At 41.3% G+C, this 19,198-nt stretch overlaps 2 protein-coding genes across 2 annotated transcripts in view; one reads left to right on the plus strand and one right to left on the minus strand.

Annotated features, from left to right (window-relative positions):
* Window positions 1–19,198, minus strand: part of LOC146632883 (dedicator of cytokinesis protein 3-like) — a 247,985-nt gene that overhangs the window by 30,639 nt on the left and 198,148 nt on the right. Inside the window, exons 10-15 of the mRNA XM_085353604.1 lie at window positions 18,395–18,476; window positions 17,180–17,240; window positions 16,838–16,985; window positions 14,342–14,430; window positions 12,366–12,491; window positions 9,268–9,392 (exon numbers count right to left, since the gene is read on the minus strand). Coding sequence (XP_085209730.1) covers window positions 9,268–9,392; window positions 12,366–12,491; window positions 14,342–14,430; window positions 16,838–16,985; window positions 17,180–17,240; window positions 18,395–18,476 — 631 coding nt within the window. The remainder of the gene's footprint in view (window positions 1–9,267; window positions 9,393–12,365; window positions 12,492–14,341; window positions 14,431–16,837; window positions 16,986–17,179; window positions 17,241–18,394; window positions 18,477–19,198) is intronic.
* Window positions 1,200–7,708, plus strand: LOC146632884 (programmed cell death 1 ligand 1-like). Its single transcript, XM_085353605.1, has 8 exons — window positions 1,200–1,255; window positions 2,360–2,692; window positions 3,541–3,579; window positions 5,059–5,337; window positions 5,462–5,590; window positions 6,622–6,789; window positions 6,937–7,068; window positions 7,599–7,708. Exons 1-8 carry the CDS (start codon window positions 1,207–1,209, stop codon window positions 7,706–7,708), a joined length of 1,239 nt encoding a protein of 412 aa, XP_085209731.1. The 5' UTR covers window positions 1,200–1,206.

The following is a 19,198-nucleotide window of genomic DNA, read 5'->3' on the forward strand; positions in this document are numbered from 1 at the left end:
ATCAGTAATTAGTTACTGATTACTTTTTTCAAGTAACTTGACCAACACTGGTGGGCAGCAACTAACTTAAAATGTTTATTGTCACTGTGGGTTTTTTTTTTTCAGATTTGATTCATATATTATGCGTTTATATTGTCTGTGTTTATCATTTTATGTCTTACGTTTTTACTTTTTTCTACATATATCTACAAAATAAATACATAATTAAGTACTACTTGTTATATTCTGGTCTCATTCACGACAGACTCCAGAATATCTATTTCCTACCCAACGGGGTAGTGAGTTTTATTAACAAGTCATGCCACTCAGATTGGTCCTCTGCCATGTTCAACAGCAACATACAGCCTAACAATCCTTACTTGTGTGTCACTCTAAAACGTTTTACTGTTTTGGAAATGTGTTTTGCTTGGTCTGCACAAAAACCAAAAACAATTCAACTTTGATAACAGATATATGATTAACTTGTTACTTTTAATGGCTAAATTTCATATTCACAAGTCCAAATGTTTAGGAAGACATCCCTCTTTTTATGTATTCTCCTTTGAACTTGTACAGTATCTTAACTCAATTAAGAACTCCACTAACCCAAAAGCTATAAAAACTATTGGTGTTTGTGAAAAAATCAAGATCTTTCAATCACTTTATTCTTTGGCTTGATCAGTTACTTTCCCCCTAGCATATTTATGTTGTTGTTTCTGAATACTGTTCTTGTATTTGTTTATCTATGCATAGAATTCTTTTGTAAGTACAACACCATTAATATAGTACTGTTTAATTCCATTTTGTATTGTACTGATGTTTAAATAAAGGTTTATTAAAAAAAATGTTGTTCTAGGATCAACATTGCAAGTGACCAATCAGAATGTTGTGACGTCATACTTTTGCGACTTCGGTAAACACCGGCGTAAAACAAAAAACTGTACTTAAGCTGCGTGAAACCGCCTCTGTCCGCCGATCAACAGACCCTGACCCTAACCCTTTAATAAACAGTAAGCAGAATTGATATTGTCCTTGCAACATTGGAATTTCATAAATGCACGAATGGCTTGGCGCGCAAAAGAATAACGTCACAACAATGTGATTGGTCACTTCCAATGTTGAACCTGGAACAACATTTTCATGGTCTGGGAACAACACCGACACTAGTATATCAGATCATCCGCTCAGAACAGAGGGACTTCCACGAGTTTCTCTGAATCGACAACAATGAAACGCTTCGCTGCACTTATCCTGATCGTCACCACATCGCTGACCGGTAACACTGTGTAAAATGTATATTACTAAAAACGTTGTACGGTCTTTTATGTACAGTAGCAAAGTGTCGAGTCGTGCCGTGCAGCAGGTGGGTTACTGGATATTTGAGAAGATGGTGTCTGTTATCGGATCAGCAAAAAAACGCCAAATGTGTCAACTGTGACACTTGTGAGGTTGTCTCAAACACACTCCGTCAGTCTTGATGCTGTTGAACAACAAAGTGTTTAAAAATGTGGCGAGTTTACCTGGTGATATCCTCATGCGCGACTCGATCGCGAAAACAGCAAACAATTAACACCACGCCCAAGGATGTGAGTGAAGTTGGCCCCCCCACCTTCTTCAAATCCAACAAAAGTGGTATCAAACGTTTGTGCTGCAAAAATTTTCGTTTGTGCTGCTATCATTTTAAAGATATTAATAAAAATTTCTAGAGGTCATGGACTGGCGTTGTACCAAAAAGCGATCGCCTGCCAAAAACTGATTTCCAATGTTTCAGCGTGTTTTTTTTTTTTTTGTTTTTTTTATGCGTAATATGTATGTTTGTAAATGGATTTCGGTGAACTTCGGTCTTACAAAAGACATTTTTAATGTTAATGACATTTTTTAACTGCACAAATAAAGGATATATAAAAGTCCCTGCTAAAAACTGTTTGCGGCATCTACCTTTTTACAGGAATGTTGTTTGTGGCTCAGGATGACTTAATATCATTCATGAGGGATACATTTGACATATGTTTCACGTATTATAGACTAACAAGTTATTTATAGCAGTTTAAATACAAGCAATCAGTTTTTGGCAGACAATCGTTTTTTTGGCCCACCGGGAATTTTCCCGGTGGGCTGATGGACAGAGGCGAAATTAATGCGGTAAGAAACCTGATGGATGGACGTCATTAGAAAGTGACAGATTGAAGGATTCAGGTAAAATGAATGGCTGCCTTTCCTAATAGCTAAAGTGTAGCTTTTAATTATAAGCAGGGCAACTAAGAACCTAAAACAGCTGTATCACCGTGATTAAAGAAAAGCCATTTCAATATCAATTATCAAACAAAAATGTGTGTTTGTATATATTTATTTTTACATGTTATTTCTACATGTTTTTCAGTGCCCACACTCACTAAAGTGATCGTGGAAGAAGGGAGCGCTGCCGTTCTGCCCTGTGCTCTCAGCAGCAAACAGGACATCACTAATGTCCTGTTTGACTGGAAGAAGGGTCATCAGGAGGTGTTTATGTATGATGCTGGTGTCCATTACAATAATGGACGACCAGGCCAAGATGGGCAGTTCAAAGGTCGGGTCTCTCACCTGGAAGAAGAACTGAAACACGGTAACGCCTCCATAAGGATCAACAACACCAGGGTGTCTGACAGTGGGAACTACATGTGTCTTTTTCCACGGCTCAACCCCCCGAGAACGTTCAGCGTGCAGCTCATTGTCAGTGAGTGTTTTTAAATAAGCCAAACTTATGTTGATTTGAATTACAGACTGTGGCTGATTTTCTTTTTAAAAAAAACTGAAACTAAAGACATCCAGAGATTAATGCTCATTGTAAGATTAATACATATATTTATGTAAAAGGTTATATATATATGCATGCTTTGAGTCACACCTTTTTCTGTGCTTGCTCATGCTTCCCCCAGCAGCTGTGCAAGAAGTCGCCCTGTTTCCTGAGAGACTTCTAACTCTGAGCTCACTGCTTACCGTCTTTCTTCAGTACACACTGTAAGTCACAGCGTGACTGGTGTTACCCAAAGCTTGATTCCCTACAGTTAACATGTTCACAGTTTACAGTGTTAGATTTGTGTGATTTGCCTTTTCTTTCACTAACCTGACCGTCTTACTAAACTGTGGCAGGCACCTTTGTGTGGGCTAAATCACCTGCTAGCAGATTTCCTAGCTTGCCTAATCTTCTCTCTGCATAGCGACTAATTTTATTTGCATGCTGAAATAATAATACATTAATGTCTTTGTGAAGAAGTGAAAGGATGCTAAGACTAGAGAATGGCTGTGCAGTCAGCTCATGTATAAAAGCCCTGCTTTTGGTTTTCACTTGTATGATTGCATGCTCTCAGAAATCTGAGTTCATAATAAAAATGCTAAGACTGAGCAGATGACCAGCTGTGAATTCATGTGAGCAATACAACTGTACAGTAAGCCTGAAGGGAGAGAGCCCACAGACTGAGTACAAGAACTTACTCTCAAGTCTTAAATGTATGAAAACTGTTCAGTCTGAAAGCTTTCAGCAGCCATGATATGCTGTAATCCATCTGCATCTTTGCCTTTAAGGTCCCTCCTACATGGACAGATTAGCTGAAAACATTCTTGGTGAGTCCTGATTTTGATTATGTCACTGACATCTAAATCTGCAATGTGTGTGAATGACTTCATCTCTGCAGGCCTGAGTATCATGTTTTTATGTCTGACCGTCTAAACTGGAGGCACCAAATCTAACACCACGCTCCCACACTGCTAACTGACACCGCTACTGCAGGAGCCGTCTGTGTGGAGACATTTATATGGTGACTTGAACAAAAAATTACATTTGAAATGTATTTTCACTGAACATTTTAATAATTGTACCCAGTCCTGCTAACTACAGGTATTTACTTCCATGCTTTCAAACAATCATTCCTCACTTATTTAGCATCACTTTTTCTCATAATTTGGTTGAACTGAAATGTATTCTACATTACCTCTGTGTTGTCTTTATGTTGGTAATCCATCAGCACACATTGCAAATTTAAATGTCTTTGAGATGATGAGAAGCAGAGACTTGTTATTTTGTATATCGGATGTACTTTCCAAACATCATGCACAATCACGTCACATCTGCAGGCTGCTTTTTCACCGACCTCCAGCTCTGCTTTTCCTCTGTGGGCTGTTACAAACTTTACTCTGCTTCCTTGTTTTGCATTTGAACGTTGCACATGATTAGTTCTGTCCCTGCATGCTCTAACACACTATAATACTTGTTAACTGACTCAAACAGAACATCAGAGCTGTGAATGTGCAGCTCTGCACACAGGAGGAAATAGAAGAGTGAGGGAGAAAGTCTGTGTCGTTTTTTCCCCATTTCCGGTCGTGGGCGATCGTGGCTCAAGAGTTGGGAGTTCGCCTTGTAATCGGAAGGTTGCCGGTTCGAGCCCCGGCTCGGACAGTCTCGGTCGTTGTGTCCTTGGGCAAGACACTTCACCCGTTGCCTACTGGTGGTGGTCAGAGGGCCCGGTGGCGCCAGTGTCCGGCAGCCTCGCCTCTGTCAGTGCGCCCCAGGGTGGCTGTGGCTACAATGTAGCTGCCATCACCAGTGTGTGAATGGGTGGATGACTGGATGTGTAAAGCGCTTTGGGGTCCTTAGGGACTAGTAAAGCGCTATATAAATACAGGCCATTTACCATTCCGGTCTGAAACTTCTTGATTAGCTAACTTGAAAGCAGGCCTTAACTCTATTTTTACCTTCTGTGCTGTGCTACTGTGCTGTGTGAAAATGGTTAAAGCTGATGTATGAGCTACTAACATACATCAGCAAAGTTAATGACTGAAGAGAGGAAAAAAGAGAAATCTGTGGTGCATCTGTTTGATGAGCGGTCAGCATGGAGCTGCTGGAGATTTAATACACTGGGACAAAACCTGAACACTTTCTAGGTTTCTGTTGACCACCAAAGTTTCGGCTTAATTTTCATCACATTTTAGGTTCATTCTTTTGGCGTGCTGTGGTTTTATTTTTCTAAGCTATTTAAGTAGCTGTAGACAAAATGTCATATTATCACATTTCTACAAACTATTTACATGATGTTCTATTTACAGGCGCGTCTATGACACCATATACTGCCATACTTAATGTCACAGAGGACGGGGTGACGCTGAGATGTGAGGTTCCAGGCGTTTTTCCCAAACCAAAGTTGGAGTGGCAGGACAGCAATGGAAACGTTCTCCCTGCCGAGGAGCCACAGGTCTCTGAAAAGCGAGGACGCTACTACGTCTCCCTGAGATCCACCGTTAGCAGGACAACAACTAACCTGTTTGTTTGCGTAGCCAGGCAGGAGGACATCCACCACCAGACTAAAGCAGAGATCTATGTGCCCGGTGAGATTTCTCTTCTTTGTTGGGTTTAAATTGGTGTTTTATTATTAGTTTTTCTATATTTAAATAAAAGTATTTTTGGATACAGTATGACATTTATAACCTTGCTGTTTTTCATGTGTTTCAGAGAAAATATTTGAGGAATGCAAAGTGTCAGATCAGATCAGTGTTCATGGCTGGAGTGTTGTGCTTGGAATTCTGATTGGAGCTGTGGGAACGTTACTCACGATCGGCGCCATCGGAACATGTCAGAGAGGTACGTTTAAAAAGAAATGACGTTAATAACCATCTGCAGGGTGCAAAAATACTGATTTCATGTTATTGTTTTTGCATTTTCTCTGTGTGTCGTGTAACACTCTGGACTCTGGTATGTGAATAGATGCAACACCGCACTGTTAGAGATGCAGACTTTTGAACTGATGGTCTCTCCCCTCTTTAATCCTTGTTTTCCAACAATCATTTTACATTTGGATTTGTCTGACCTCAGAACAGTTTTCCAGAGCGGTGGTTTAGATCATGATTACACGTGGCTTATTCTTTCCACGATGGAGCTTTAACCTGCGTTTGTGCACGGCTCTGTGAGCAGTGATCCTGGGCCCATGCACTCATGTCCATGACAGAAGCACGCCATGCTAACAGTAAAAATATTTACTGTCTGCATGCAAGGGTGTGTGTGTGTGTGTGTGTGTGTGTGTGTGTGCAGTCTGTAAAAGTACAGAACCATAAATGTTCTTATTTTCTAGTTTTTTTTTGTTTATTTGTTGTTTGTTTGTTTTTTATTTTTTCACAGACAGGACAGTGGATATTTCCAGAATCTGTCTCTGCTTGTTAGATGGAAACCTAAACCACAGTGACACCCAAAACCATTTAGTTTGGAGTATAAACAGTCATTCACATAAGCGATAAACACATTTACTGAGAGAGAATGAAAGCAAATTCAGCTCTCAGGTATCATTTAAGTGTGTCAGTCTTCCTCATACTTCCTGTTTGTACTGTGACTAATAAAGGGTAAATGCTAAATAAGACTAAAATCTAAACTAGTTATTTAAGTTTTGAGTAATTATCTGATTTGTTCATAAAGGGAAACAACAGTTTCCATCTGTCCTGTCGTACCATCATGAAAGGTGGTACAACAATAGAGTTAGACTGACTGGTGGTTATGCTATTAAGGTTATACACAGTTAAATTTGAACCTACATACTGTAAATTAAAAATAATGTGACAATATGATCAGTCTGTAAAAGGACAGAAACATAAAGTTGTGTGTTTTTTGTGTGTTTGACTCAGATCGCTGTGGACCGTACACCACAGTTCTGAGTCCCAGTACCCGTAGCAAGTGTGGAGAAACCGTGGACAAGAGTGGCCCCAACAACCGTGACACACCAACACCTGGGCCAGCTGAGCACACAACACATTTGAGTGATACTCAAAGGTCAACTGAAAGGGGTCCTTCAGGTAAGCGAAGTCAAGGAGTGAAAACGTATTTGAATGGGAACCTTTAAGAAAGGTGTGATAGGCTGGCTTGTTTTTGGTGGAAAAGTTGGAAGTTAAATGATAACATTTATGAAAAACACAGAAGCATGAACTTGTTTATTTCTACAGACTCATTCCAACGTGAACCTCAAACTGCAGAGCCCGTAAGTTTGAGCCAGTGTGGAGAAACATCGGACAAAGGTGCCACCAACGGCCGTGCTGTGCATGAGACAAACACAAACATCACTCAGAAGTCGGCTGGTTAGTGATGCGATTACTCTGATCAACTGCATTCAAATTTAATTTTTTTTTTTTTTTTAATTTTGCCAGAACAGCAGTTTTCTCTGTTTTTGACTCAGGCTGTTCAGACTATTGATCATCTGCTAATGAGCTTTTCAATAAGCTCACCTCAGTTAGCAGTTTAGTTTAAAAACCGATAAGATTTCAGAGATGTGTGATCAGGATATCTCATCGTCAGCACAGAGAAATGCATTTACTGTCACTGAGAGTGGGTCCAACACTCCACTTGTGCCTTTGTTGGCCCAGCTGTTTCTGACACAACTCTTCTGTAGTGATCAGTTCAGTCAGATTCATCGTAACATGTAAGAAACGTGTCGCAGGCTATGAAGATTATATCTAATTCAAATAGACGGCCTTTCAGCCTGCCTGCATACTTTAAAAAAGGCTTTAGTTTCACACTGTCAGGTCATATCAGTGCACTGAGCTCATCATATGTTCTTAAGTGACGATGAAGAACATCTAATGTTGAACCAGTTCTTTCATTTCTGCAGGGAAACTAAAACATCTGAAAACTCAAGAAAAGCCAGGAGCAGAACGTGCCAAGGAAATAGGATCCAACGGAGAGATAAAGTTAGACGTAGAGCTGGACAGCAGGGACTGATGGAGATGTGAACCACTGTCTTACATTCAGTCTGTGCAAAAGTCATAACCTAAGTTTATATTTGAGAATAGATTGGAATAAAATGAATATACTACCCAAATTATTATATTTATTTCAAACAGTGCCAATAGAAATAAGCCAGAAACAATTTAATCAATGGGACAAAATGTTGTCAGACACATATGACAAGGTAAAAGGCTCCAAATTAGATATAAAACCTTAAAGTTCGCTAAAATAAGGGGGGGGGGCTTCCTTCTCTCTAGGATTATTATTGGGCAGCACAGTGAAGGCGGATGACATGTTGGTGTAATCCTTCATACGATGCTCAGTGGAGGGTCTGACCTCCATCCACATACAAGCTGTTATAGCAGACAGTAGCCTGCAAGATGTTATAGACACTATTGAAAATACACAGTTATTACAGACAGTCGTATGCTGGCATTGGGCAGTTTCACCTCTGTTAATCATCTGTAAGTAATATTGTTTGTTATCACTGAGACTACTTGTGTGCAGTGTTGGTCAAGTAACTAATTACTGATTACTTCCCCAAAAAGTAATCCGGTTACTTTACTGATTACTTATTTTCAAAAGTAATTAATCACTTAGTTACTTAGTTACTTTTTAAAAACACGATTTACAACCTGAAGAGGTGATAAAGCGATAGATCTTTCAGCCCAATTCTACTTTTTCTACATAATCATCATACAAAATATAATCAGATGGAAAAGTCTCTTTTTAAAACTTGTTTTATTAGTTTTAATCTTTTAACTTTATGCATCAAGCAAACATTTAATTATATGCAACATTCTCTGACTTGAATAAATTAGTTTAACATTTAAACCTATTTTCTGCACATTCCAGCTCATAAAATATTTTTTGTGTTTACACTCAGTCTTTCAAATAGATGCAAGTAAAACACAGCAGAAAATAAATAAAGTCAAAGACTCAGAGGTCCTGTTGCTCTATTTTCACCTGTAAAGCAGGCGGATGTTTGCCCTGGTGTTTTACTGCTTTAAAGTGTTTTAGTTTCTTTATATGAGGTTTGAACCTACAGGGGGCAGCAGGTACCCAAGAAATCATGAGACCGGCACAGAAACTAAAAGCATGTACTGAAGTGTGCACGGTCAACAACGTGGATTTCACACACATAAAAGAGCTGATAGTGGATTATACTGCTCATTTATTCTAACTTACAACATTTTCACTACTTTACTCTTACAGTCCAATAAAACAGGTCATTTCATCTCCAAAAAACATTGAAGTGGTTCATCTGCTGCAGCTGTTACTTAGTGTGTTTTAATTGTTTGCTAATTCTACTCTAAACTTGAACTAAACCATCAAAACACCAGAAACATGTTTGCTGTGAGCTACAAATTCTCTGCTGCCTTTAAAGAAACTTACTGCTATAAACCAGCCTAAAGTTTAACATTAGGCACAACTTCAAACTGATGAAAGACTTGTTTTTTTTGTTAGAAGAAGAAAGATGCTGAACGTCTGTTTATATTATGTGCCACTAAATGGACAAAAGAAGGCTTTTTACAGCAGGAACGTTTCCCTACCTTGAGGATTTCTCCGTCGGCGTAAAGCACATATATGGTCACCTCGATGTTCTTCTGAACGCTTTTCCCTCCCCTCTCAAAATCTCCTCGCTCCAGTGTCAGGTACAGGTCGTTACGGATGTCACCTGGACCAGCAGAGACATGTTAATGCAGACTAATATGAGTCAAACACCAGCGCACATGGTTGTTTTATTTGTAAAGATGCAACAAAGATGCAAACATGTCCGTAATCTCGAAGCAGGCGCGGTGTGTCGCACACATTTTAAGCTGACACACTAACGACCTGTGTGGACGTGTGCGGACTCATTTATCACTCCCCGCTCGTCCTCATAGAGGAGGTGTCACCTTTAATGTATAAAGATGGGAGTTAAACACTCACTCCATCACTGCCTGAGGGGAGCAGTGGTTAATGTGTGTGAAAGACACTGGTGCCTGTGGGATGTGCAGCCCTGCTGTTTTCTTCCTGTTTGCTGTAGAGGGAAGCTTAATGTAAGTGTTCATTTGTTTACCTGTTAAGCTCATCATCATTAAGAGTATTCACCAATGAGAGCAGCACAGCAGGTTCATGAGCTGGACTATGAAGCTGCTCGACTCGTGTCCTTTATTTCTAAAGGCGAAAGTTAAATACAAAGCAAACGATTGGCTTGCAGGGCTGCTACAAAAGGACCTGATGTGGTAAAGATGAATCTATGGTAATGATGATGTATTCAAAGCACTTCTTGTAATTATGTAAAGATTAACTCCTGACAGCTGGCACGACGGGGTAAAAGCTTTGAATAATTTCTGTAGCAGGCTGTAAGAATGTTTATTTCCTGCTGTAAAGTTAACAGGAAGTCTAAGGGACTGACTTGCTTTTAGAGGAACTGCAGTTTTTTGCCCTCAGCTTCATTTTTCAGCCCTGTCTATTGAAGAGCAACAGACATTTCTGCAGCTCTAAAACATGGCAGCTCGCATCATAGCTATCTCACCGGACAAGCAGCACCACAGACCAGAGGAGAAATTATATTTGGGGCTGAAATTGTGCCTCTAAGAAAGCCTCTCTTGTCAAGCACATAAATGCGGGATGTTGAATATTTTCTGAGGTCACATATTTTACAGGCTGCATAAATGAATTAACAGGAGACTGTGGAGATCATAGCACTTTAGCTTCAGCAGCATCAGTGTTTGGTATTTCTGCTAAATCTAAAAAGTAAGCATGAATGTGGGACAGGTAAGGTTTCTTTAACTGAATGAAGCTGCAAGTAGTGGATACAAAAAGTAAACAGTGAGATGCTTTTTGTATGTAAATCCAGCTGCTGCCTGGATGTGATATCAGGCTGCTGCAGCATTCACACACAAACACACACTTGTCCATCTTTGTGGTTTCTTTATCAGGCTGCAGCCAGTTGGAAAAACGAGGCATAAAACCTAAAATCCAGATATGGAAATAAAAGTTTTCTCAAACATAAAAATGTAAAATCTTTGTGTCAGCTGCAAATTTATGAGAGAAAACTTAAGGAACTATAATATTTTACTTTTCAAAGTGAAGTTGGAAACAAATTCACATATTTAAACTCCACAGTGCACCAAGAAAACCTCCAACATGGTCTAAAGAAGTCTATGAGTCCCTCACAGTGAGACATCACGATATATTTTTTATTTTCATTTGTTTTGCTTTCTCTAAGATTTATCAAACATTTGCCATTTTTATTTTCTTTTGCCAGATTTTTCTGCCCCCTGGTTCTTACTTCCTCCAGAAGCTGCTGCACTGTGTGTACATCTGCTCACAGTGCCACAGCAATGATTTCTAAAGGTCTGATTAACACTCGACATTTCCATGTTCACTACCACGATCACTACCTTATTGTGGTGGAGATTTTTATATATATATATATTTTTTCAGGGGTGGGGGGATTTGTCCCTGGCAGGGTCTCCCATGGCAAATCATTTGAATCACTCTTTGTCTGGTTCCTCACCCAGGACCAGATAGTTTGAGCTCCAGTCTCCTGCAGAGGGGCTGGACTAAATGATGTCAGTCCTCTGGGGCAGATAAGAGCTAAGACTGATAAATAAATGAGCGTGCATGCCTAACACGTCTCTGACAGCAGGCAGTGCACTTCTTGAGAAGATTGAATTATCTTTTACACACCGACAGAAACAGCTGGGAAGCTGTACAAAAAGACACATTAAATCATCAAAGTGACTTAAGCTAAGTACTGCTGAAAGAGATTTCCACACTTGTGAAAAATACATCTGTGGACTTAAATATCTACAAGCCTGTAACTCAGTTTATTGGGTTATTAAATAATAACACATTTACAGCTTTGAAGGTCTTCACAAACATTTTAACATATTACAGGAGGAGAAGCTCCACTGTAATTAAAATGAAGTCAGTGGAGAGATGCAAACTGACACATTCGGTCTCCCTGTAATGGATTTATAGCTCTCAGAAGAGGAAGCTAACACAGGAATATCACAAAGCGGGTCCAATTCTGGGAAACTGTTTACTTCGACCAGTGCTTTGGAGACGTTCCTGCTGGAAAAACCAGATTCACTCCTTTGTTGCTCCCATGTAGGAATCTAAATTAAGCAGCAGCCCGGCAGGAGCGCAGATCAGCTTCTGTGGTTCTGTCCATCTGTCCAGCCTTGAAGTCACTTGTTTATTTTCAGGGATCCTGGACCTCAAATCTAAATTCTCTTTCTTTGTTTGGAACTTGGACATTGATCCAAAGGCCTCTTTGAAAGCCAAACAAAGCTTTTGAAGATTTTTATAGCTGCAAGAAATAAAACTGTTTACAAAATGCCTGCTCGAGAAGAACACCTGCAACACTGCACCTTTTCTCTGTGCTTCAGCTCAACAGGTACGTGTTTTTGCTCCCTTCTTCAAAAGCAGAAGGTAGAGATGTACAAAACCCGCCCAGACATTCAGCACTTTTTCTATTCCTGTCTGACCCATTTACATGATTCAAACCTGAATTGTTGTTTTTATTTATTTTACGTGTTATTCACGGAGCCCATCTCTGCTGTGTGCTTACGTAAACTAAGAATAGAAGTGTTGAGGTGGACAGCCCGCTGCGCTGCGATGGGTAGGCCTGCATGAAGCTGGATACGTGACTCACCGGGCATGATGACATCTGGGAATCCCAGTTTGCGTGTGATGGCCACCCCCCTGCTGAAAATGAGCGGGTTTTCTCTGCGGACCTGCTCCATGTCGCCCCTCAGCAGCTGCAGGGAGATGATCAGCCCTGCAGGATGTGAAGGGGAAGAAATGGGAACGAGTGGGTTGACAGAAAAAGAAGATGGGTAGAGAGATGGATGAAAAGCAAAGGAAGAAGACAGAACAAAGTGTCCTATTTAAAAAGCACAGCCTTTAGGCCACACATAAAATTCAGATAAACTTAAAGTCTAAACAGAGTTTTGAAGCTGCAGAGCTCGTTTGATCTCCCCAGAATCAGAACAAACATTTCAATGCATGCTAAACGTTGCCAAACTGCTTTTCCAGCAGACTCTCAGCCTGTTAGTCTGGGTTCATCTCTTCACCTGAAAACAAAAGTTTGCTGCTGGATTATGTTTTTTTAAAGACACATATCTGTGCGGGGTCATGGAGTTCACAGACTTTAACACTGGGGCAGAGGAGAGTCCTCTACAGTGACACCAATTAATATGATTTTCCCGCTGATGTCAGTGTGATGACTTGCATGTGTCAGTCAGACGCTCTAAATAAGTTGCTCCTGGGAACTCTTTTTTGTTCAGTGTTCCTGAAATGTCGGCTGACTCATCAGCAATGAAATAAAACGAGTCACAAGTGCTGCAGGACTAGAATCTGCTCCTGCCCTCTGTGCTTTGACAGAAGTAATAAAGTGACTGGAAGAAACGGTCCACACAGAACATGAGCGGGTTGGAGCAATAACTGAGTGCTAGAAATTGCCTCCACCCTCGGCTGCTGTGTTCACAAAAACACCACCGCACTGCTAATGTTGCAGGGTAACCCTGCAAGGATAACGCATCTGCTTCTGGGTTTTGTGGCCAAAATAATTCACCTGGACAAAAAAATCCAGTAGAATAAAAAAAATATACTTTTAGGACAATAAATTGTGCTCCGATATACGTGTAGCAAGCCTGCTGTGTTGTTTGGGTGTTGATTGCTAACCTTTATGCCTCCTCTCTTACCATAGCTGGGTTGCCCGTCATTTCCAGTGGAGTGAGGGCACAGCTGGCTGCACTCAGCGATCAACCAGGCCTACAGTGTAAGAGCTGGGGAGGAGAGCAGCTCAGTCTCTCTATGGGCCAGACGTACAGTAGCCTTAGCCGTGTGTTGTGTTTTAATTATGTCAAGCTCCCAGTGAGTAACTGTGACCTCCTGTTTGCAGAGTGGGGTTTTTCTTCTTTTGTGTTGTTGAGGTGCAGATTCTTCATTTTTATTTCCAATCTCCCAACATTATCTGTTTGCTGATGCTTTTCTTTTATTTCTGGATTATTTAGGGCGTAGAGGCGAAGTTAGAGCTTTTAATAAAATCAGGATTGAGTTTGTAATCTTTTTCACCTTTTCTTTCACATGGATACTCTACTGTTACTCCCCTCATCCTGTAGGCCAGCGGTCCCCACAGACCGGTTTATACCTGACAATATTTTCACAGACCGGCCATTAAGGTGTCATAAATACAAAATAAAACCAGTATACCAAAAAAAGAAGATTTATTCATTACAGTCCGAAGGAAACCAAGTTAACGCTAAAAACTGATAAAAACCCAGAAAACCATACACTTCACCCCCGAGCCTCCACTCTCGCAGCCCGGTACCAAACAACTGGCCTGGAGGTTGGGAACCGCTGCTCTACTGTTACTCCCCTCATCCTGTAGCCCGTTTCAGGGAACATAACAGTTTAGGGGCTTGTTCGGGATTCAGAACCAGAAAAGTTTGCATGAAAGAAAGTGGAGATCTTTGAGATATTAACAAGTTATTTATTCTTAAATGTAACTATGAGCTTCAGTATTTGTATTTAGCATAAATCAGAGATGTGCTCTTCATCCCACACTCAGTTTGTTGGGGTCCGATCATCCAAACTCAGGGTACACAAACACGTGGTCTCTCCTACCGTAGTTGGTGCTGGGTGCCGTGTATTTGGTGCTGGACTTGCGGATGATGTTCTCATGGATCTGGTACCATTCATTCTCATTGTTACACCTGGAGAGCAACAAAAAACAATCATGTCCTATAAAGGATAACAATATATTTGTAACTTGTGTTTTTATACAACAAAAGTTCGGTTGGATATAATGGACTTTTGAAATCTAGTTACTTTGGCAGTTACTTTGGGGCGTACGTGCCATCAATCATTGCAATTAAAATATAAAATTGGGGCGTGGTCTACGGGTGGATGCTGGGGTGGTGAGGTGAATGACAGGTAGCAAGGCAGAGCAGCAGCGCTGACATGTCAGAGGAAGTGAGGGGAAATTTTGGAGTTAAATACACGGATAAATTGGAGCAGGTCTTTCTTCCATGTCTTCGTTGGTCTCTACAGCAGATCAGCTGTCTCCATCTCTCCCTCTCTGTTGTCTGTTCTCCTGTCGCACCAAACATCTGTCCTCTGAATCTTCTCTTCTTCTGCATGGAGCTCGAACTTCATCATATTCATTTCAAATCCCTTCCATCCTGCTCACTCCCAGTGTGGATCTTAATATCTTCAGCCGGGCCTCCTGTCTCTTTGTCGGTGTCATCATCTCCAAACGACACACGGCAGCAGGTTCACTCCCATCTTGTAGGCTTCCCTTTCACTCCTGCTGCTACTCCAAAAATGCAACAAAACATTTGTCTGTGTGCAGATCATCTTCACCCGGGCTTCATCGCTGGTATCTTGACAAACCCACTCTCCATTTCGAGTGCTGACCTGCCGCATTTTTGTGCAAACGCATCTTTGGTTCTGTGGTTTTGTTGGAAAATGTAACATCTCTGTTTGTATTGCACACTTCTGTGCACTAGAGAGTGCTGCTCTCGGCCAAATCATACATTTTATTTATTTTTTTTGTTTCATAAAGGGAAAACAGTTTTTAGATTAGACCAAAGGTCAGATTAAACACCCGTTAATGGCATCTTTGAGCCATTTAGAGGCCAGGAAATTGCATTTTCACAGTTTTACAGATCGACTGATTAATCAAGGAAACAACAGGAGGAAAGAGAAAAAGAGCAGTAACTAGCAGACCTATTTGCAGATAATACAGTGGATGAGCCACGCTGTGTCAAGCTGCTGGATTTTTGTATTAACATAAAATAGCCCCATCCAATAAAACAACTCGCTCGTTCCACTCTTAATTTACTCGTCTTTCTTCAGAGTGAACGTGTGGATCTACATTTTCCTCGGCTGATTCTAACAAACTGATGATTTCGGTCCCGTTAACGTCACACGATGCTGGAACACAAGCCTGAAAAGGAGACGTCTAACCCCCCGTGAACCGACCCGAGCAGTTCAGCTAAGACTGAGGCATCAAACACACACACACACACACACACACACACACACACACACACACACACACACACACACACACACACACACACACACACACACACACACAGATCCTGCAGGCACGTTTTTAGAGGTTCAGCTGAGGGATAGTCCCTAATGCCGAGCATCGACTTTGCGTGTGAGTGAAAGAACAGCTGCTGACGTCACAAACTGCACTGACAGTGAGGCTGTGCAGCCGCTCTCGGTCTCTCTTACAAATAAGGAAAGGAGAGAAAAAGAAGAGGCTGGTGGTGACAGAGCGATAAGAACAGAAGTAAAGCTATAATAAAAATATATGGCATGCCCCACTCTTTACTGTCTCTCCAGCTCGCTTATCTTTAACCTTCTCCTCTTTCTCTCTCTGACCTTTTCTCTCAGCCCAGAAATATTTGGAGTAGGACAAAATGATTTTCCAAAAAGAAAATATCATCTCTGAGCTCTGGGTGTGTTGAGTTTGTGCTGTAAGCTGATATTTTTGGGCACTTTTGCTATTTTAGTTCACTCAAATATGGATTTAAAACAAAGACTTTTAGCTTTAATATCAGGACTTTACCAAAAAAACAACAGTCCACTTATTTCGAGGGTCACATGTACCCGGACATATCAGCATAATCGTAACAAAATATTTAAAAAGTAAACATTTTGTTTACTTTTTAATATTTTATTAAGAACCCCTTACAGGTACCGACCTTCTCCAGCCCAAACTCATTACGAGTGAGTGTTTCCTCCTTTGTAACTCTGCCAGCTTCTGACTGCAGCTGTGTTTCCTGCCTTTAGTTTTCTCCTCTGTAAACGAAATGCTGGCAGGTTTGAGATCAGCTGATTCTTTACCTTCCTAAACCCGGGTTTGCAATTTTTTTACTTGGGTCATTGTCCATCTGTCCAATGAAGTGCCAGCAACTAAACCTGAGATCTGTACACTTCATTTAGGATTCATATGTCTGCTTATGTCAACACCAGCGACTCATATCTGTGTCACTGCTTCACCACAGGTTCGAGTCCTGTGCTGTGAGTCTAATCAGGCCATTACTTGCGGTGAACCCTCAGTATTTTTCTCTTGCCTCGTTATCTGCGAGTGCAGACACTTACGTGTACACTTTAAGGACAAAATCTTTCTCCTCTTTGAGCTCTGAGATGGTCTGCAGCACGTCGCTCATGGCCAGGACCGCACAGCCATACGGTCGACGGTACTGGACGTGCGGAGGACCCTTCTTACTGTCATTCAGCAGCATTCGACCTGTAACCAGAAGCGTGTGCGTCACATAATGAGAAAGGCTCCTGTTCCATTCATACGACAGCATTCATTTCTTTCTATTTTAATCTGAATGGTATTTCAGGTTAATAAAGGTGCACATTATAAACTTGACAAAGTTATTCTGTTATTTCAGGCATTTCTGCAGGAATTGTTTCCACCTACATAACATAACTTACCTGTCCTGATAACTTGTGAGACAATATAGAGATCTCTCTTCATGTCTTTGTTACTCAGATCCTGTGAGAAAAAGAAAAAAGTATCATCATCATCATCATCATCATCCACCAGCTTCAGCTTTTCTTACAATTAAAGAAGGTTTGTGCTCTGAGTTTCTGTTCGTAACGTTTATGGACAGAACTCCGATGTGGAGCCAGGAGCTCCTGGATCACATCTTTTGCTGTTTTTTGCAGATGATGGTGCTGCTGGTCCAGTCAGAGGTGATCTCCAGCTCCAGCTGTGGAGGTTTTGCAGCCAAATGCAACACAGTTGGAATGATAATTAACACTTCCACCTTGAGGCGCTGCTTCTCAGCAGGAAAATCGTGGTTTCTAACACTCCGGGAGAGGAATGATTTCCTGCCCCAAGTTAAGAAGCTCAAGTTTCTCTGGATCTTGTTCATGAGTTGAGGAAGATTGGAGCAGGAGACTGCCAGACAGACTGATGTGGATGCTGTACCACTCACTGAGCGGGTAGGTGAAGTTGTTATCGGTCGGTCTATGTTTCTCACTTATGGCTCCCGAGCTAAGAATAAGGCTTCAGAGGAAATTAGCTTCTGACTGGGCTCAGCTTCAGAGATATTTAGTTTGAGGAGCTTCATGAAAATTAGCCAGTTGTCCTGGGTTTGCTGGGTTTGGGAAGGCCCTGGAAGAGCTGGAGGAGGTGGCCCAGGGAGACAGGAGGACTAAGAAGCTCTGCTTAGACTGCTGCATCAGTGGATTGTTTTATTACTTTTATAAATATGTGTGTAATTTAGACATATATGGACTGATTCCAGCTCGGGTTGAAACAAGAACGCTCAGATTTAACCAGCTTAATCATTTAAGCACGTCTGGTTTCATCTCCCCTGTGACTTACATGTAAATCATGCATTCACCTTATAATACTGACTTCAATTGAGTTTTTGTAATTACTGAAGAATTCAAATAACTGCATCAGTGAACGTTGGGAGCTTTAGTGCAGCAAAAATGCATCAAACGATCTGCAGACTGATTCTGCTGCAGAGCAACAGGGGGCAATGCTTCCTCACTTTTAGATCCTCAGTTTTTCAACTGTTCCCTTCTTAAATTACACGAAACACCATCACTGCACCACGAGTTTCATTAAACGTGTGTGTGTGTGTGTGTGTGTGTGTGTGTGTGTGTGTGTGTGTGTGTGTGTGTGTGTGTTGTTACCGTGAAGAGGGCACACAGCCGGTCCACCTTCTCTGGATTCTTTGGACCTCCGTTCTTGTTCAGTCTCACCATGAACTTCTCACTGAAACAACACAATCAACGGCCACTTTGGTTAGTTTTAGTAAAAACGATTTCTTTCAGTGAGATCAGGTCGTCACCGCCTCTGTGCTGCTTTATCGCTGATATTTGACCTGAGAAAAGGAGATACGGGAAACAGTGTGTGGCGTCTCTCTCTCTCTTTATTCACAGATTCTGCCAGATGGCTTTATCTGGCAGAGTCTGTGAATAAAACTTAAAAAACTTCTGTTTTTCTTTAAATGTTCCTCATATCAGCCACATGTCAACTGCACACGCTGCTCAAGCCTGAGGTTGAGAAGCTCTAACCGCTGGCAATTTACCCCCGGCGCCCTCTCTCCGTCTCCTCGAGGGATTTCTGAAAGAGATAAAAATTCTTTTGGATTTCTGCTCAAGCCTTTTCCCCGCGAGTACCAGCAGTGAGGAAACTCTAAAGCAGCATGTCTCAGCCTTTTTCGCTTCAGGGAACAGCAAAGTATTGTCTGCTGGTGTCAGCGACTCTGTTCTTTTAACCCATATTTATCCAGGGAAACGCGACGGAGCTGACGGGCCTTTGTTCAGCCACGTCGTGCCTCAGACACATTAGAAGATTTCTCAAATCATAAGTAGGTCTGACAGGAGCGAGCCGCACATAAATCCACTGATACTCGCTGACTTACTGTCGTGTTCTTCTTGATGCCCGTCAGTCTTAAAGCAGGCAGGTCTTACATCACGCGAGGTCGCCTCAGG

Source organism: Diplotaxodon limnothrissa, linkage group LG5 (genome assembly GCF_057381915.1).
Source record: "Diplotaxodon limnothrissa isolate DT_005_m linkage group LG5, D_limnothrissa_male_GT1.1, whole genome shotgun sequence".
In the NCBI taxonomy this organism is placed as follows: Eukaryota; Metazoa; Chordata; class Actinopteri; order Cichliformes; family Cichlidae; genus Diplotaxodon; species Diplotaxodon limnothrissa.